Consider the following 17956-nt stretch of genomic DNA (forward strand, 5'->3'; position numbering starts at 1 on the left):
CATATGATCTTTCATGTCTGATGCGAGCGTGGCCGTTGCACGACGGCCCTCTCCGAAAACTTACTGTCCTCTTTTGACGCCAGCAGGCCCTTGCAGATATCCATTTTCTTTCCTTTCTTTTGCGTTTGTTTTCGTTTTGTATCTTACATCCCATCTTGTCTCTTCCTGGGAGAACCATCGAGCTTGTATTGCCGGGGAAAAAGAGAATTGGCACTCCAGCGCTCGTGCCATATCTGGTGCTTTCCATGTACTTAGTTTTCTTAATTAACTTGACGAGAGAAACTTCTATTCTTGGGTTGAAAGATACAAACCGGGGCTATCGTCTCGCTAGCCATGACGTCCACTAAATCACATTTCCTAAATTTAAGGCAGTGTACTATTGCGCAGCACCGAACTTACCACCGTCAACAACCCAATCCCGCAGCTCAACATACGCCTTCTCGAGGTCATCATTAACAACGATCTTATCATGAGCCGCGGGCTGCTTTGCGTACTCAAGCTCGTTCCGAGCTTGGCTGAGTCTTTTCTCTAGAGATTCTTCGGTTTCAGTACCACGGCCACGGAGGCGCTGCTCCAGCACCTCGAGAGAAGGCGGCGCAAGGAACAAGAAACGCTAGAAATTATTAGTAAAGCCCCATTATTAGATTGCCTAGGGCACTTTACCGCATTGAGATCCGTCCGCTTCACCTGCTTGACTCCTTCCATCTCAATGTCCAATATGCAGATACGCTTCTTTTCGGCGATATTCTTGACAGCCTGGACTGACGTTCCATAGAAGTTTCCACCGAATTGGGCTGTTCTACCGGTTAATTGCCGTTCAACTTCTTCCTATAGCAGTGTAACCAACCATGCTCAATAAACCCGTTGTTGGCCACTAGCTCGAGGAATGCGTCCTTTGTGACAAAGTTATATTCACGGCCATGTTGCTCGCCGGGTCTCGGGGATCGTGTGGTTTCTATTCAGTCGACGTGTGAGCAAAGCCGTTCGCGGTCTCGTCCCCCTGCGCTTGGCACTAACCCGAGATGGAAAATCCAAAGGTATCAGGATACTCAGCGAACAATCGCTTGAGCAGAGTTGACTTTCCAGTCCCCGATGGGCCTGAAATCACAATAGGACGGTAGGCTATAGTATAAAAGTGGCATTGTCAGTATGTCTGCATCGCATGGTGGGGTTATGTTCTGCCATTGTAGCATCCTTACCAGAGGCCATTGTGGATGCAGAGTGAGTCGCGCGGACAAATGGTCTAAAGAATGAGAAGGCCAAAGACGAGGGAGGCATATAAGGATTGAAATAAAAATGAATAAAGCGATTATTTAGGTCAAGACGGCTTTGTTCCGTCCGAATACAGCTTAGCTTGTTTATTTATTAGGAAGGCGGAAGAAATGGCTATATTTCTTGGCATTCCTGAGTAGATACGGAGTACATGGACATGACATAATACAAATAGGCAAGAGAAAGATCAAAGTATGAGTATCCAAGTTCTATGACTTTCCTGCTTTATACATTTCTGCAGTCTATCATTTGAGAGGCCCCTGGTGGCTTCCTCGTCGCGATGGATTCATATTACCCACCTCCGCTTCTTGCTCCAGGAAATTAGACCATAGTTCGGCTAACGTCTCCTTGCTGGAGGCACCGTTGTCCATAAACTCCGCCGCCAGGTTTGGTGTGCTCGGGGTGCGGAGGGGAGTGCCAGGGACTCGGAGCTTCCCAGACATATTCGAGGTCCCTGGGCGGGCAAGACCTGCCTGTTCACGTTGCTCTATTTTCAATCAGATTGGTTTGAGAAATTCGTTCATGTGCAGTACTCACCGTCATTCCAGCCTAGGAGTGCAGCGATCAGTTGTAATATTTGGAATTTCTTTGGATCGGATCGGTCTAAAGCAAGGAAGTGCAGGAAATGGTTGGTGACAATATATCTGTATGGGGTCAGCATGCAATTGAGGTAGTTTGAGGTAGCAAGAATGTACCTATCAACATTATCCTCCGGTTTTCCTTTCTTGAGGAATCGTAGGGCTTTCGTCAAATGGTCATTCAACGTGACTGCCTCATGCCGTAGCTTGCCAATGAGAAGATTCTTCTCCTTGACCTCTTTCTCAAATGGCCGAACTCGCTCAATTTCTTCCTGGGCATTCTGGAGACCCCTATCAGCGTCAGTGGCCTGCTTCTGTACTTCCCGCAGGGAGCGTCTGAGGTCCTCTAGTTGAGAATCAGAGCTCTCGACAAGCTCCCGCAGCTCTTGCTTTCGCGCCAACTGGATTTCCTGCAAAGCCCGCTGGAGGCCGTCAACCGTCGACTGTTGGGTATCGCGTTCATCGGTGGCTCGTTCATAACTATCTCTCAGGCTGCTGAGCTGCTCCTCCAGATCCCCGACTTTCTCGTTCAGGTTCTCTCGAATAGACCGCTCCTCCATGGCAAGGATTTCCCAATTATGCATAGCCTCCTTCGCTTGTTCAAACTCCGACTGGAGGTACGACTCTTGCTCAAGCAATTCTTCCTTCTCCTTCAACCAATTCTGTTGGGATAGGTTCGTCCGCTCCCGAAGAGTAGACAGCTCCTTCTCCTTCCCCGCTGAATCGCCCGATAGTTCTAGCAGCTGGTTGGACTTTGAATCGAGCTCATCCTTCAAGTGGTTGTTCTCGTCTTCGAGGTCTTCGATTTGTGATCGGGCTAGAGCCAGTTCCTCCTATAGGGCAAGATTAGCCAAGACAGCCCGAGTAGTGAATTCTGATCACACGCACAGCATCCTCCTTGAGCCGCTCCCCTAGTTGTGATTTGATGGTATTAACTCGTTCTAAGAGCTTCTGGAACTGCGTTTCCGCCTCCTCCTTTTTGCTCTCCGCATCGTCCAATTTGTGCTGCAGGACCTCCATATCTGCGGTGTGCTTGGACTGAATCTCTTCCAATGATTTTCGCATGTCGGCTACTTCGGCGCGCAACGAGTCGCGATCTCGAACAAGTGCATCGAATCGGTCCTTTGGCTCGGTGCCATCGGAAGCGGGGTCAGACTGGGCATCGGTTCTCGAGGGGGCATCGCTAGTAGCCACGGGCTCCTCTTTATTGACAGACCGATCTGGTAGACTATCGTCTATCGTGTTGGGCTTGGCGCCGTTGGACTCTGGCACTTGTATGGGGTCCTCGTTGGCATCATGGGGCTCGTTCTTGTGGGGTCTCAGCAAAGGTACAATGACAATCAGGGAAGTTCACCACATACAGTGTCATTGTGGTCGGCAGGCGCATCCTCTGGGTGCTCGTCGGTTTTGGACTCGGCTTTGGCTTTTGCGGCCTTCTTTTTATTCTTCTTAGACTTTGCGCCTTTTGCGGGGTCAGCGGGTTCCAATTCACAAAAGGGATGTCCTTACTTGGGGTAGCCGACGGTGGATTTCCTTCACTCATGTTGTGTGGTGTTTGAAAAGACCTTGGGGGAGGAAGATGGGTGAATTCCTAAGGTTACAGGTACAGGGTAAGCTGTCAACACGGCTAGCGCCCTTCCCGCCCTATGCCCAGATGATTAATCTACCACTCACCTTGTCTTTTCAATTCTACTTTCACTTTTGATTTGTGTTTATTTGATTTGTATCTACGCATGCTTGAATCTTTCATTCTGTACTTATATGCGTATAGGGTACACTACAAACCTGTACTATTGTACGAAGTAGTTCCCATAGTGTGCCAAGGGAATTCGCCTATGGTGTATGTCCATTAGGAAAGAATTCTAGGATTCTTCTGGCATTATGTAGGACTTTGAGAGTTAGTAAAGCCCTTCCTCTTTATCGCATATGACCTAAAAAGATATAGGGGGAAACAGGACTGCTTCGTTGTACTTATATCAGTTGTCCTCCATGGCATATCGTATGTAGTATGCAAAGGGTATAATTTTCACTTCGCTGGCTGTTAAGGTGACACACAGACAAATGATGATCTTCCATTGGAAAAGACGGCAATGTCCATCACATGAAGTCGTCGAGGAAATCCTCATCGCGGTCCTGATTGTTGCTGCGCTCCATATTTTCATCCGTGAACATATCATCATAAGCATGATCTTTCTGCCACTTGAGCTGTTCATACTCTTGCTGCTTCTTCTTTTCCTTCGCACGCTGTTCATCTCGAAGCTTGCGGTCACCGCGCTGCTTCTTCTTCGTGTCCTCTTCCTTCTCGGCTCGGAGATCAGGGTATTTCTCGACTCGGGTCTTGTTCAGCCGGTTGACAATTGGGTTCTCACGCTGCTTAACATAGACCTTGCGGACCAGCTTGTGATTATGGAAGGTGACTTGACCAGCCGCCATTGACCCGTCTTTCTTCAGGTTTGACCATGGTGTATAGATAATGGTGATATTATCCTTCTTGTTTCCTATAGAAGTCAGCCTCCGGTATATGCTTTCATGTCGAGGACTGACCTTCAATGGAGTTCGCTTTTGTGAGCTGGGCACAGTCCTCTAGAAGTGGCTGGGCAATATTGTCCCACGTTTCGCCTTCTCGGAGGCGTACGTAGACGTGTGCACTTGACAAATTGTCGACGTGGAACTGCAAGTGTATAGAGGTATTAGGGCAGGGTGTCGCAAGTCGGAGCGGGAAAGACTGACCCTGTTGTGCCAGAATATCAGTCCCAAAGCTCTACAAATATATCCCAGGGAACATACCAGACATCATTGTCCAATCCATATTTTATGAGATCCTCGTCTGACATTGTTAAAAAGTTGATTTTCTAGATTGATCAAGTGGCATACTCTCGAATTTGTCCTTGCCAACATAAATAAAGGCGGAGGGTTCGACGACAGTCGATGTGAAATAGAAAACCATCGCGGCAAGATCCAATCCTTCTCGATTTCTTTCTTTGAGGAAAATCGGGTTCGAACAATTTGATCGGCGCAGGTCAAAAGTTGAAATTGGGGGGGGGGGGAAATCTTTATCTCGGCCTATCTATAGCTTAGTCAGCAGTATCCCAACCGTGCGCCTCACAGGGCTCTCAGGTCCTCAGGTCCAATTCGTCCTGGAAGATTCGAAAAATAAACTTGTGAAATTTTTATTGCTGTTTTTGGGTCCAATCGATTGAGTTTGACCTTTTGTGCCGATATAATATAGAAACGGCTGTATCCGGGCACTGCAAGGGGAGTTATGACTTATATAAAAAGTAAGAGCAGGAGACCGAGTACACTGTATAACCGTTTTTGTTTTTTTTTAAGAATGAAGTATAAACTATGAATCGTCTGAAAAAGCTCCACCTTTGATACTGCTCAGAATACATGAACTTACATTACCTGGTATGTACGGAACCTGCACTTGTGTATTTAGCCCTAGAATGCACTAGAATGGCTAAACAGATTCAAGCAGAAGAAGCGTGAAACTCCAGGATATAACCTTGGAAGAATAGGTTGCGTAGGAAAGAGCCCGGTTGTTCATCAGCCGAGTCAACAATCCAAAGCAATGGACTGGAGCTATTGAACAAATAATACCATATTGACTTTTACGGTAAACGGCATTCAAAAAGCAATTGACAGTACGTGTAGTGTCAGTATTATTCCAAGGTTATCTTGGTCAAGGCTGTTCCTCTGTTCTGACCCTATCATTTCCAAAATGACAGCTAAAGGTATGCCATATCTTCACCAAGTACGTTGTACAAGTTTAGCTCGGATGTCTTCTCAGGCTTCCATAGACGGTTGGAACCTATGCTAGTTCCTGCATTTGACGCAGTCTGTGACATTGTATTTCGCAGTGAGGTTCTCGCGATGTCCAAGCTTGTCGTTGTCCGCATGGGTCGGTCCGGAGCGGTACTTGGTATTAATGAAGGTCAAAATGTAACTGGAATGACTTGGAGTCTCCAGCAGAATTCAACTCCGTTCCCTGCAGAAACCGGGGAAATGCCCCAGTGATCCTAGAGTACCAGTGCTTTCGGACGTTCTGGCTTCAGAGCATTGTAGAGAATAAAGGAAAAGGTGAGACAGGGGGAGCCCTGGAACATTTAGAGTTGCGCTTTTGTGTGGACCGTGTTAGGCCGTGTTCCAGGCACTTCCCACTTTTCACCTTTTCTCCTCTCTCTCTCTCTCTCTCTTCAACTCTCTCTCTCTTTTCCTCTCTCTGATATCCGGTCTAGCATTCTGGAGTTGGCAAATGCAGACTCTTTCGGAAACTGGCCATGTTTGGTCCATACATCTTCCTATCTGCCCTTCTTAGGGCTTCGGAATAAGCCTATCCCGATATTCATGAGTTCCTCGCGACATATTCGGGGAAACTGGTGATTGTTTTGGAGTCTAATTCAGACCCAAAATAATGGCGCCAAAACGCATCTGCATCAAATGTGACACTCCTGCGGCGCCTCGAAAGGGGTAAACAGACCGAAACAAAAGAAACAAAAAAGCGAATACCCGAACACCCGAATGTGACCTCGGGATTCATATGTGGATATGAGACCCAGCAACTTTGATAGCGAGAACTTTTTTCGAAGCATCAAACGGTTAGATTCCGTGACCAAATGGACTCGGAAAACAATATGTCGGCACGAACCATTCCAGAAATGCCGAAATCACCGGCCGAGACCACACCAATTGAAAAAAATCAGAAATTAAGGAAAGGAACAGACGCTAAGGCAGTGTTTATATTCTCGGCAATGATTGGAATGCTTCGGATAAGTCCCACGAGCCTCAGACCGGAAACAGTTCCACTTTGATCGGACATTACTCTGGGGCCATTAATACCCTTTGTCTCCCGCAATTGGCCCTCATAGCCTACGGCTGTAAGCGACCTCGACCCTTGAACCCTATAACCCATCGGCGAATCATCATAGCGTTCGCAACGGTTTCTCCACCGTCTCAGCTTCTTACACGGCTTAGTTCGATCCTAGCCGCATTAAAATTGGCCGAGAAAACCGTTATGCCAAGCCGACAAACTACAACTCCTTATGTGTTCCTCTTGGGTATCTAATGTGGTCCCATTCAAGTCTCTTTGAAAGGGAAAACATCTCAAGGTATCTGCTGACTCCAATTTCCGAGTCAAGTCCGACCTGTTCCCTGAATCTTCACAGCCTCCCATCTTTACCTTTTTCTATCGGATGTCACTCTCTTATGAACATAGTACATAGTATTTTCGGACCTGACCCGGTTTTCCCCCTCCCCTCCCTTCCCTCCCTCTCCCGTTGCTCCACACCTGTTCCCATTTAATTGAAAAAAAAAAAAGATTCGGATTTTCTTGTTTAGTCTTATGCAGTCTCATCTCTTCCGCATTCTACTTGGTCTGAAACTCTTTTCGCTTGTGTCAAGCCCTCGCGGCGCACATCTTCCCTTTTCTCTCAAGTTCCCCCCCCAAAATAAAACCCCCAATCGTGAAATCTATCTCCCCTACCAAACACACATCAGCTGAACACTACCTAAACACACTCTCCCAACAATATGTCCAACCTTCCTCTCTCTAGAAGCTGGCCAGAGATTCGTCAGGCTCTAAAACACGCTCGGGAATGCGAAGATGACCCCGTGAATGCCCAATCCGCCGCCGTCCTGGAGGCTGCCATTACCGAACTCTGGAATCGCATCCAGGCCCAACCGGATAGCTACGTGCTCACGTCAGACGAGTTCGCCCTCTTTAATTACTTTCTCGCCACGCGCTACCGTGGCTCACCCGTCGCCCAGAGAGCTGTGGCCCGTTTCTGGAACAACTACCGAGCCACAAATTGTGATGGCGTCGCCAACTAGCCTTGAATCGCCTATTTATCGGTACATGTTTGCACTGGCCGAGAGGGTCCATTTTCTTTGGGGGTTTTGCAGGTCTCTGGAACTTGCGCGGTGCAGGGAGGGGGTGTTCGAGGGTGCCCAATGCCCTGCATCATGGGGCCCATTTCCATCCTCAATCTCATGATACTTGCATAGTACGTGCTGGTGGTACTGGTATCCCACACCGTTCCAGCGTCGAGCGGACGAAGAAACTCTAAAGCCAAACCCAGAACCAGAGTCAGATCCCGGGATATATCGCTTCAGTTCCCATGTGAAAGCTGCAAGATCAAGATCGGTTGCCCTACAGTCCAAGGCAAAAGTGATGGACTCGAGATTTGCCAGGGTCATTGGGATTGGATCGAATCCAAGTGACTTTGAGTACATGGCAAATCCAGCAAATCGAACCGTTCATGGTACCCTTTTCCCCAGTCCTAGAGGGAATGATGTGATGACGGCATGCATGTATGCCCGTTCATTCCATTTTTGCCTCTGCACAGGGAATAAGTGGCCCTGATCCCTGTCTTGATTGGGACACAATACATGCGTCGGGCTTCTAAGAAAAAAAAAAGAAGAGGGGAACCCAATATATGGGAGACCATGTTAGGCTAAAAAAAAAATAGAATTTAGTTAATAAGACTCATAGATGTTAGGCGGATACTATATTCCTATTATGGCTAACGGGGTTTTATTATATATCTCTTCCCGCTTTGACTTTTTGTTTTCTTTATTTATTTTATATATTAACCAGATTAATCTAGTCCATGGTGTCACCGACGGGTATGTGACATTAGCTGCAGCCAATTCTCCGAGGCCCCAGGGGTACCACCCGGCTGCGAGTCATTCATTAGTGCGCGTGTATGAGCCACGTACCGTTAGTGTCTATGTACTTTGCATATCCACACATCTTCTTAGCTTTCCCTAATCCCCCCTATCTTTAGTCTTTTTTTTGCCCCTTGAGCTTCGGCGTTTCATAAAAGTTATGTAACCCGACATGGAAAGCCTGTATGAATATTCAATTGTAGACAACCTGAGCCCCAAATGATTCTGATATGATCACGTGATGGTAATTGCCCCAATGGTATAGTAACATAGCTACCACCAGGTACTAATGTCTTCAAACTATATCATCTAACTCTATGACAAGTTGAACCTTGACCGTGATTCTCAAGGACGACTTGATGAGTAAAGTCTAATCTCATTCTTCTTCTACACCAATCATGTCGAAAGGTGTCATTTATCTTCCCTGGAAGTCCCGAACCACACTTTGCTCCGGGGATGATATCTGGCACAAGTCTATTTTTGGCCATTGAAGAGTAATAGCGGCAGAGTCTCAACTATTTGCCCGTCGCCTACATTTGAAACTGTGCAGGAGAACTCAATTTATTCATATACAATGCAGCTGGATAGTTCTCTGCCACTTATGTTCCTCGTATCTGCAACCGCGGTAATGCTGTACCCCAAGTGGAATTACCCATTTACCCCCCCCTTCTAGGATCAGATTTTTCATGGCTGTGATACTGCCTCAGTATAGGGAGTTATCGGCACATGAGAAGCTGCCTCCCCCAACACCATCGCGAAGGTTGTGAAAGATCGACCGAATAGACGAATACAACCCGACAGAGCACTGGTAACCTAAGTTAATTCAACCCAGCATATCACAGTGGAATGCAACTCACAACGAGAAATCCAAGAAACACCAAAGAGATATTGAAGCAAAACAGCATCTTCTGCCGCCAGGTCAGGAACCAACAACTCCGGTTCAAATAGAGCCAAAACAGCCCAGGTAGACCAAAAGAGAACCAACTAGCAAATAAGGAGCTCTAGTTGGAATGATTAGTACATGCAGGTTGGGGGGGCAGGGTCAGATATGGTAGTACAAACCGCAAGCCCTAGTACATCGTTGAAGACCGGTACTCCTTCGGCGATGATCCACGATAAGATCCAAAGCGCCGCACATATCATAACCCACACTAACCGCGCCATGAATGACTGGCTATGCATCGAGTTGGTGCCCCGGAAGATACGGACGTAAATGAACTTGACAGCAACATGGGCGTTCACCACACCCCCGATCACAATCTATCTAGAAGTTAGCTCATATTGGAAGAATTCCGCGGAGAGAAAAGGTACGCTACCGTGGGTATTGCGATTGCATAGGAAACCTTGCGGAACAACTGCCCCGCAGAATTGAGAGCAGGGGAGTTGACCGTCGGTCCAATATAGGCATATATCACAATAGCAGCCACCGTATACAAAACCATTTCACTCATCTGCAGAAGCGCCAGGGCCTTTGGGAAGTCCTTAAGCTCCTTAAGCTCAGAGAAAAGGGTAAAGAATGCAACATGTCCAGCGTACGCAAAGATGATGTTTGCAATAGCAAGGCACGCATCATGTACTTTGGGCGATGGCGAAAAGGCTGGGACGTGCACTGGTCCGTCTCTGACAAGGGTGACCCCAATCATACCAGTGATAACTGCTCCGACGATACTGAAAAAGCTCACGTAGGAGATGTGAGAAAGCTTCTCGAGTCGCCGTGGAAGGGTCAACATGAAGGAGGCGAGTAAACCGACAATCGAGAAGATGATGGTGCAAGACGAATGGTCGGTGAGGACGTTCATCATGATTGAAAAAGTGAGAACATGGCTTCCCATCACCAACACAAAAAAGAGGAGCTGGGCCACGTCCAGAACACTCCGTCCGAGCCTTCCCATCAAAAGATCACCGGCATCAGCCATGCTGTGCACTTGCACATGGCGGCACTTGAATTGCCCAATAGTATATGCAGTATAAGTCGAGATTATACCAACCCCAAGGATGGTTAAGATGCCGCTGTACAACTAGGTTAGCCCAGTCTTTGCAGTGAACGGAGAAGAGATCGTACGGAACAAGACCTAGTACCGCAAGCGCTTTGGGCAGTGCGAGAATACCAAGTGAGATAGTCTCTGCAATCATGACTGGCCAGATCTGTTAGAGCAAGCTGGACAATATGCAAGACATATAAACTTACTCATACCGGCTTGCCTGTTAAAAGGATGAGCTTCGCTCTGCGTGTGGAAGAAGAGAACACTTACCACCACGCCATGGTCTTGTACTTCACGCCAGTTTGATTTTCATCTCCGAAGGGATCCTGTTCCTCCGCCTCTGGCTTTGGTACAGCGTCTTTATCCGAATCCAAGTGCTTTTCAAAGCCAAGTGATGGAAGATCAACATCAGATTGATTTGGCTTCATGGTGTGACTGACAAAATGAATGGGAAAATCGAAGAACTTGAAGAACTTGAAGGACCTTTGAAACTACAAGCAGACTCAGGGTGGCACTTTCCGAATGTGAAGGTGTCTTTTTATGAAAGCATTTTGTTTTAGGGTTTGAGGTTTCCTTTATTTTTCAAAGTCACGGAGAATTGAATATTGGAACAATAAGAAAAAAAAAAGAAAACGCTTCTATTTATACAAGCCCGCTCTATATATAACACACATCATCTAATTGAGCGTGACTTTCGCTGCAGGAGCAGGAGTAGTGGCACGCGCGTCACTCTCAATCATGTCCGCGGGAGGTTCTGGGATGGTCAGCATTATAATTGTGATATGAAGGGTTAAAACGTACCATTACGAGAGAAAGTCGCACGCTCATTGTCATCGACCTGCTGAACACGGCCGCTCTGAGCATCATTGCGGGAAAGGCCCATGAAACTCTTGGGCAGACCCATGGACGAAAGGTAAGTCAAGGATTCCTTCCACTCAAGATCCTTGCGGGCGGTGGTCCACTCCAATTCCTCGCCCATGGTGTCAATCACGGTGGGAAGGGCTTCAAGGGCGGCCTCGGCGTTCAGGAAAGCTAGGCGGGTGCGACGGGCAATCACATCGACAGCGGTCTGAGCATACTCGTGACGGACGGCGTAGCGAATCTCGCCATCAACGAAGGGGTACATGGGGGAGATACGGCAGCCGCGCACGGGGAAACGTTCACTGGTAGGGGAAGACAAGGCAGCGACCTGCCATGAGCGGTCACCGTATGACTCGGTGAGGTGCTTGGCCACGTCGGTCTCGAGACCGAAGTGTTGGATAAGGTTGATGAAAAGGGTCTTGGAGAAACCGTGGGCACCGATAAGGCGCACCTGGTGGGTCTGGCAGCTACCGTCGAGAACGGCACCGTCAGCAACCAGGCCACTGCCACCGACACCACTGATGTCGGGAAGACTGGTGAGCTGGCGGGGCTTGAGCTTGAACACGTCGATTGCCTCATCCACAGCCTCCTCTGCCATCTGGCGGTAAGTAGTCCACTTACCACCGGCGCAAGTCAACAGTCCCGACGGAGAGACGGTCACCAGGTGGTTACGGACGAGAGCCTCCGAGTTCTTCACCTTGGGATCGCGCACCAGGGGACGGATACCTGACCAGGCAGCAAGGACGTCGCTTCGGTCCACGGTGATATCGGGGGCGATGTAGCCACGAATCTCCGAAAGGATCCAGTTGATGTCCTTCTCCGTGGGCTGGGGCTGGGCCTCAATCTCACAGGGCTGGTCAGTGGTACCAGCAATGGTGTTACCCTGCCATGGCAGGAAGAAGATCACACGTCCATCAGAGGTAGAAGGGTCGATTAGACCCATGTTTGAGGGGCTGAAGTAACCGGGCAGGATGATGTGGACACCAGCACTGGGGGCCACAATCTCCTTGACACTGGGCTCATCCATCTTGCGGATAGAATCACAGAAGGGACCCGTGGCGTTGATGATACCCTTGGCACGAATGTTGAACTCCTTGGCGACCTGGCCATCCTTCTCTGTGATGATGTCCTTGGCGCGCGCACCGCACAGCTTGCCAGACGCATCCTTGTTCAGTCCGGTGACCTCCAAGTGGTTCACGACGGTGGTACCGTAGAGCGCAGCAGTCATGGCAAGAGAGACGTTCATGCGAGAGTCGTTGTGTGCACCATCTTCGGAAATTAGCCCAGATCCTTTTTTTTTGGGGGGGGGAAAGAATCGTTCACTCACCATAGTACACCATTGCTCCAATGATGTTATCACGCTTCAACATAGGGAATGCGTCAATGGCCTTACTCTTAGTCAGGAAGTACGAGGTCTCAATGCCCTCGGATCCAGCCAAGAAGTCATAGGCCTTGGTGCCGGCCCAGAAATAAGGAGCTTGCCACCATTTCTGAACAGGTACCATGATTGGCAGCCATGATGACAGATGAGGAGCTGTGTTCAAGAAATACTTGCGCTCTCTGAGAGCCTCCTTGACCAACGCATATCTGCGATGTGATTGTCAGCAAGGATGTCTGAGTATGCGGTCATTTCAACCCCAAAAGTTTTCCAAACAAAAGCCGAAAAAAAAAAGGTGAAAACTGACTGGTTGTAGTCCAACTCCCAAAAGGCTTTTTCGAGGTAACGAACACCACCGTGTACCAGCTTAGTACTCTTACTACTGGTACCCGAACTGAAATCATCTCTCTCCACTACCGCGACCTTTAGGCCTCGGGTGGCGGCATCTAGTGCGATACCAGCTCCGGTGGCTCCGGCACCAATGATGAGCAGATCATATTCCTCCTCGTCCTCACTGCGCTTGAGGTCCTGAATCTGTTCGAGGCGAGATTTAATTGAAGGGAAACTAGGCGGGACCAGCTTGCCTTCACGGTAACCTGGTGGAGGGACGGCGGGGGCTTCGAGGCCCGGAATATTTCGCGGACGGTAAGAAATGTAAAGAACACCTGCTCCTGCAGCGGCGGCCGCGGACGTGTAGAGGAGAGGTCTCAAGAGCTTGCGCGAGTGCCGAGCGGCCATTATCGGTTTTCGAATATATGTAATATGTTTAAATGTTCAAATATGCCGGGGAGTAATTTTTCCCCTTGGGAAATATGTGCTAAAAGAGAGAGAGAAGATTTGGGGGGGGGGGGGAAGAGGAGAGGTTTGAGAAGTTGAGGGGAGAAGACGGCGAAAGGCGGGAAGACCTAGCTATGAGAAATTCCCTATTTTTAACTATAAAGATATATCTATGAAAGGAAAGATTTGCGATAATCTAAGGTACCAGATACCTGATCGCTACACCTTCCACTATGAATGTAGGGGTGTCACGAGTACCAGAGCTCTGCGTCATGGTCATCGGAGTATCTTGGCAGTGGAGATGGGCTACGTTCCCATGCGCTTCTTTTTCTCATTCCACCAATTGACTTAAAGTGGGAACTCTCCCATCCGGATCTCTACCCCGACACATGACGCGAAGAAATTTCCTTGTTTCTAAGCTTCCCCAATTGGGCCTCCCCAAGAGGTTTTTGTCTGTATTCCGATATGTCGGGAAGCCGATTCTGCATTCCCACCTCCAGGCCACTTTTTTTTTTATTATTAATTTTCTCCGGGACCGCAGATCTACAAAGGGTCTGGACTCGATCAATCTCTTCGCTGCCACCTGACTGAGAGCTCCATGAATATGGACCAGTCACAGACTACCATATTGCCCCAGCCCCAGGGGGCCCCGTTATGAACGCCTTGTTTGGATCTACTCCACTGGAATTGGTCAATTCCCCCCTACACATATCCTTATCCATTCTGGGTCCACTAGAAAGAATTCCAGTTTTGGCCAAGAATGTTATCATGGAATATGAATTATGGACTGGAAAATTTTGCCGAATGAGGCTCTTTCTAGAAGGTGAAAAAAGAAGACCTTGCGCAAGTGGATATGATCTTCACTAGCCCCTTTATCCAGGTCTCGATATACTACAACTATAGAAGTACTATTCAAAAAAAAAAAAAAAAAAGGATTTTCTGATGCTCAGAGAATAAAGAGGTCTAGAGAGATACCTTGGATATCCCAGAAAGTTCATCACATGGGAACCTTTAGACATTTATATCGTCTCTCGGAAACATTTAAAAGACAGATACCACTTTGGATCAGGGATAATATACCTACTATCAAATACTAATAACATTTGTATAGTTATAACTAGCATGTATAACTAGTTAACTAGGTCAATGCCAGGTTACCCGTGACTAAGCGGAAGAATTCCGTAGTGCGGAACCCTCTCGGCTGAGTATGTACACTCGTCTACAAGACCTGGCAAAAGACCTGGCAAAGGACCTGGGGTAGTGTGGGGTAAAAAGACATCGATAATCGCCCGAACCGTGACAACACGGAAATGTTCCATTCGGATCCTTGGGACTGTGATATTCCTATATATATCCCCTCTGGTAGGTTCCTTATCTGTTCATGATTATGCTTGTGTAGACTCCCCGTCTATTCCTTATTCACCATGGCCATCGCCGCTGTACTGGCATCGCTACAAGGCAACGTGATTGAATATCCCTACCACTCACTGGCCGCCGCAGCCCTCCTCGTCCCTATCCTCTATGTCATTCTTAATGAATTTATTCGAGATTCCGCCCGCGTGAAGGGTATGAAGGGTCCGCGCGGACTGCCGTTGATTGGAAACCTGGCGCAGATTCGCACAAATGCCGCGGAACAGTATCGCCTCTGGTCAAAAAAGTACGGCGCCGTTTATCAGATCCAGCTAGGGAACATCCCTGTCGTCGTGGTCAACTCTGCTGCATCGGCAAAGGTGCTTTTCAGTCAAAATGCGCAGGCTTTGAGTTCCAGACCCGAGACTTATACGTTCCACAAGGTTGGTTATCGGAGTTGTGCCATGTTGGAACTAAAACTGATGATCAACTTGGTTAGATTGTTTCCAATACCGCTGGAACGACTATCGGTACCTCGCCCTACAGTGAGTCCTTGAAGAGACGCAGAAAAGGCGCCGCGTCGGCTCTCAATCGCCCCTCTGTCGATACGTACGTGTCTCACCTTGACATCGAGTCCAAGGCCTTTGTGGAAGAACTGCACAGATATGGAAACCATGGAAAGACACCGGTCGACCCCATGCCCATGATCCAGCGCCTGAGCTTGAGTTTGGCGCTGACTTTGAACTGGGGCGTGCGTATTGCATCGCAAGAAGAGGACTTATTTGATGAGATTACCGAGGTGGAAGAAGAGATCAGTCGGTTCCGAAGCACCACTGGAAACCTGCAGGATTATATCCCTCTTCTGCGGTTGAATCCGTTTAGTTCCAACTCGAAGAAAGCCGCCGAGATGAGAATCCGTCGTGATAAGTATCTCGGTGCGCTTAATAGTGACTTGGATGATCGCATGGCAAAGGGGACGCATAAGCCTTGTATCCAGGCCAACGTGATTATGGATAAGGAGGCCAAGTTAAATAATGAGGAGTTGACGTCGATTAGTTTGACTATGCTTTCCGGCGGTCTTGATACTGTCACCACTTTGGTTGCATGGAGTCTGGGTTTGCTGGCTCAGCGTCCTGATATCCAAGATCGGGCCGCCAAGGCCATCCAGGAGATGTATGGTGAGGATGAACCTCTTTGCTCTTCTGACGATGATCAGAAGTGTGCGTATATTGCAGCCCTGGTCAGGGAATGTCTTCGGTATGTTCTGATTTCACTAGGTGACGAATGGACGGTGAACTAACCATGCCTTTAGGTTCTTCACTGTGCTGCGATTAGCACTTCCTCGTACCTCGGTCAAGGATATCACCTATAAGGGAATCGCCATTCCCAAGGGCACGGTGTTCTTTTTGAATGCATGGGCATGTAATATGGGTGAATCTTGACATCCCATAGCACCTTCATACACTTCTAACCCTTCATAGATCCTGATGTGTGGACTGACCCGGATGAGTTCCGTCCCGAACGCTGGCTTGAGCAGCCCGACGCGCCTCTCTTCACGTACGGTATAGGCTACCGGATGTGCGCCGGTTCGCTGCTGGCCAATCGTGAGCTCTACCTCGTCTTCATCCGCACCCTCAACAGCTTCCGCCTCGAACCATATGACAAAACAGACTGTCACCCTCTCCGGGGTAACTCGGATCCGACTAGTTTGGTGGCCATTCCTCAAAAATATAAGGTCCGATTTGTACCGAAGAATGAAAAGGTTCTGTCCAAAGTACTTGCGCAGTGAATGGCGCCACTTGTTTGTTGGCATCAGGTTGGGAACAGACTTGTGCAGAGAGCCAAATGCGGTCGAGAGATGGCGAGGGGTATATGTCTTAGGCTAGAGCTTGGGCTTACATTCTTGGATTGTTTCCATATAGCCTGTGTCAAGGAAATGAGAGGTCTGGTATATCCAGCATTCCCGGTTGGGTAATGGACACGTTCCTCAAGGTACCTTCGACAGGACATATGCCCAAGCCTTGGGCTCTACTAACAATTTCCGTTACGTTTTGAAGATATCCAAAATATCCAAAATATTTATTATATCCATTATATCCATTATATGCAATCTGGTAGAAAAACTAATTAGGTGAGGATTCAACTCCAAATGATGATATATATAAAACAGTTGAGGGGGTATAGGTTCGTTAAACAAAGACGTGAGAGGGGGGTTAGAAAAACAAAACAGAAACCAAAAATAGTTTATCTTTTCCAACGCCTGATTCCCATGCAAAATATCAGATATCACAAAAAGCAGATGGCTGCATGCATTTGCCTTCGGCATTCAGGGAGATGTGGCCGAAAGGCATTTTCCGGGGGGGGGGGGGGCTCGAATTGAAATTATGTGGTAGTCATGCGTCGTTTCAGGTCGCGGACTTGATCGAAGCAAGATGCGTAATCACGCAATTCATCTTGGAGCCGGTCCACATTGGACGTGGATGTGTTGCTCTTTAGTGAAGCGAGTGAGGTTTGAGATGAGGAGGCAGATAGGATTCGAGAGTTATCTGGGGCATCGACTTGAGTTTGAGCTTGGTTGATCTCAGACCAATGTGTAGAGGCTGCGCTCGATCTTCGTGACCCGGATATCTCGTCCAGCTCCGCTAGACGGCACGTTTGGGAACAGTAGGGAGCGCCCAAGGTTTGACGGTCACAGACCAGACAGAAGTCCAAAGACCATTCAGTCGACATGGTAGAATAGGTTATTGTAAAGTGCAAGGAAGATTGCGAGAAGAGAATATAAGCAAGCACATCATACCACTAAAATATGTCCCGGCTATTGCGGGGAAATATAATCGCGCAGGAAAAAAAGAGGGGAGGGAAATTATTTGGGCTTAGGGCGCTTAAAAAAGAAAAAGAGTGATATAAGGTACGCTAGATGGAAGTACCGGAGATATGGAGGCAGCTAATAAGGAGTACTTGGAATCGAAGTATTTCTCAGGTACCATACCTTAAAATAGGTAATCATTTGCCTTTCTTTTCGCCTTTCACCTTTTCCCCCCTAAAATCTGCAGGAACCTCGAACTGGTATGAATGTCCCGCGCTAATACTAG

The 17956-nt window shown here is 48.1% G+C and overlaps 10 protein-coding genes across 10 annotated transcripts; 3 read left to right on the forward strand and 7 right to left on the reverse strand.

The window, feature by feature from the left end:
• Positions 1–376: 376 nt before the first annotated feature.
• Positions 377–1209, reverse strand: N7447_004516 (guanylate kinase; the record flags this gene model as incomplete). Its single annotated transcript, XM_057228791.1, has 5 exons — positions 377–613; positions 664–794; positions 848–955; positions 1018–1122; positions 1200–1209. 5 exons carry the CDS (start codon positions 1207–1209, stop codon positions 377–379), a joined length of 591 nt encoding a protein of 196 aa, XP_057088132.1.
• Positions 1210–1517: 308 nt separating this feature from the next.
• N7447_004517 (putative Golgi matrix protein) lies at positions 1518–3393 on the reverse strand (the record flags this gene model as incomplete). The annotated part of the gene is made up of 6 exons (XM_057228792.1): positions 1518–1759; positions 1810–1916; positions 1968–2683; positions 2739–3158; positions 3212–3312; positions 3360–3393. 6 exons carry the CDS (start codon positions 3391–3393, stop codon positions 1518–1520), a joined length of 1620 nt encoding a protein of 539 aa, XP_057088133.1.
• A 554-nt stretch (positions 3394–3947) lies between these two features.
• On the reverse strand, positions 3948–4797 carry N7447_004518 (uncharacterized protein; the record flags this gene model as incomplete). The annotated part of the gene is made up of 4 exons (XM_057228793.1): positions 3948–4348; positions 4395–4609; positions 4638–4677; positions 4725–4797. 4 exons carry the CDS (start codon positions 4795–4797, stop codon positions 3948–3950), a joined length of 729 nt encoding a protein of 242 aa, XP_057088134.1.
• Positions 4798–5571: 774 nt separating this feature from the next.
• Positions 5572–5867, forward strand: N7447_004519 (uncharacterized protein; the record flags this gene model as incomplete). The annotated part of the gene is made up of 2 exons (XM_057228794.1): positions 5572–5584; positions 5641–5867. The coding sequence occupies 2 exons, from the start codon at positions 5572–5574 to the stop codon at positions 5865–5867; spliced, it is 240 nt and encodes a 79-aa protein (XP_057088135.1).
• Positions 5868–7379: 1512 nt separating this feature from the next.
• N7447_004520 (uncharacterized protein) lies at positions 7380–7679 on the forward strand (the record flags this gene model as incomplete). The annotated part of the gene is made up of 1 exon (XM_057228795.1): positions 7380–7679. The coding sequence occupies one exon, from the start codon at positions 7380–7382 to the stop codon at positions 7677–7679; it is 300 nt and encodes a 99-aa protein (XP_057088136.1).
• A 15-nt stretch (positions 7680–7694) lies between these two features.
• On the reverse strand, positions 7695–8081 carry N7447_004521 (uncharacterized protein; the record flags this gene model as incomplete). The annotated part of the gene is made up of 1 exon (XM_057228796.1): positions 7695–8081. One exon carries the CDS (start codon positions 8079–8081, stop codon positions 7695–7697), a length of 387 nt encoding a protein of 128 aa, XP_057088137.1.
• A 1706-nt stretch (positions 8082–9787) lies between these two features.
• On the reverse strand, positions 9788–10926 carry N7447_004522 (uncharacterized protein; the record flags this gene model as incomplete). The annotated part of the gene is made up of 4 exons (XM_057228797.1): positions 9788–10526; positions 10579–10651; positions 10705–10718; positions 10769–10926. 4 exons carry the CDS (start codon positions 10924–10926, stop codon positions 9788–9790), a joined length of 984 nt encoding a protein of 327 aa, XP_057088138.1.
• Positions 10927–11175: 249 nt separating this feature from the next.
• On the reverse strand, positions 11176–13475 carry N7447_004523 (glycerol-3-phosphate dehydrogenase GUT2; the record flags this gene model as incomplete). The annotated part of the gene is made up of 4 exons (XM_057228798.1): positions 11176–11252; positions 11300–12628; positions 12687–12946; positions 13045–13475. The coding sequence occupies 4 exons, from the start codon at positions 13473–13475 to the stop codon at positions 11176–11178; spliced, it is 2097 nt and encodes a 698-aa protein (XP_057088139.1).
• Positions 13476–14938: 1463 nt separating this feature from the next.
• N7447_004524 (cytochrome P450) lies at positions 14939–16653 on the forward strand (the record flags this gene model as incomplete). The annotated part of the gene is made up of 4 exons (XM_057228799.1): positions 14939–15307; positions 15364–16121; positions 16177–16295; positions 16346–16653. The coding sequence occupies 4 exons, from the start codon at positions 14939–14941 to the stop codon at positions 16651–16653; spliced, it is 1554 nt and encodes a 517-aa protein (XP_057088140.1).
• A 593-nt stretch (positions 16654–17246) lies between these two features.
• N7447_004525 (uncharacterized protein) lies at positions 17247–17594 on the reverse strand (the record flags this gene model as incomplete). The annotated part of the gene is made up of 1 exon (XM_057228800.1): positions 17247–17594. One exon carries the CDS (start codon positions 17592–17594, stop codon positions 17247–17249), a length of 348 nt encoding a protein of 115 aa, XP_057088141.1.
• Positions 17595–17956: the final 362 nt, after the last annotated feature.

Source organism: Penicillium robsamsonii (genome assembly GCF_028829455.1).
Source record: "Penicillium robsamsonii strain IBT 29466 chromosome Unknown utg000002l_segment0_segment0, whole genome shotgun sequence".
Classification (NCBI taxonomy): domain Eukaryota; kingdom Fungi; phylum Ascomycota; class Eurotiomycetes; order Eurotiales; family Aspergillaceae; genus Penicillium; species Penicillium robsamsonii.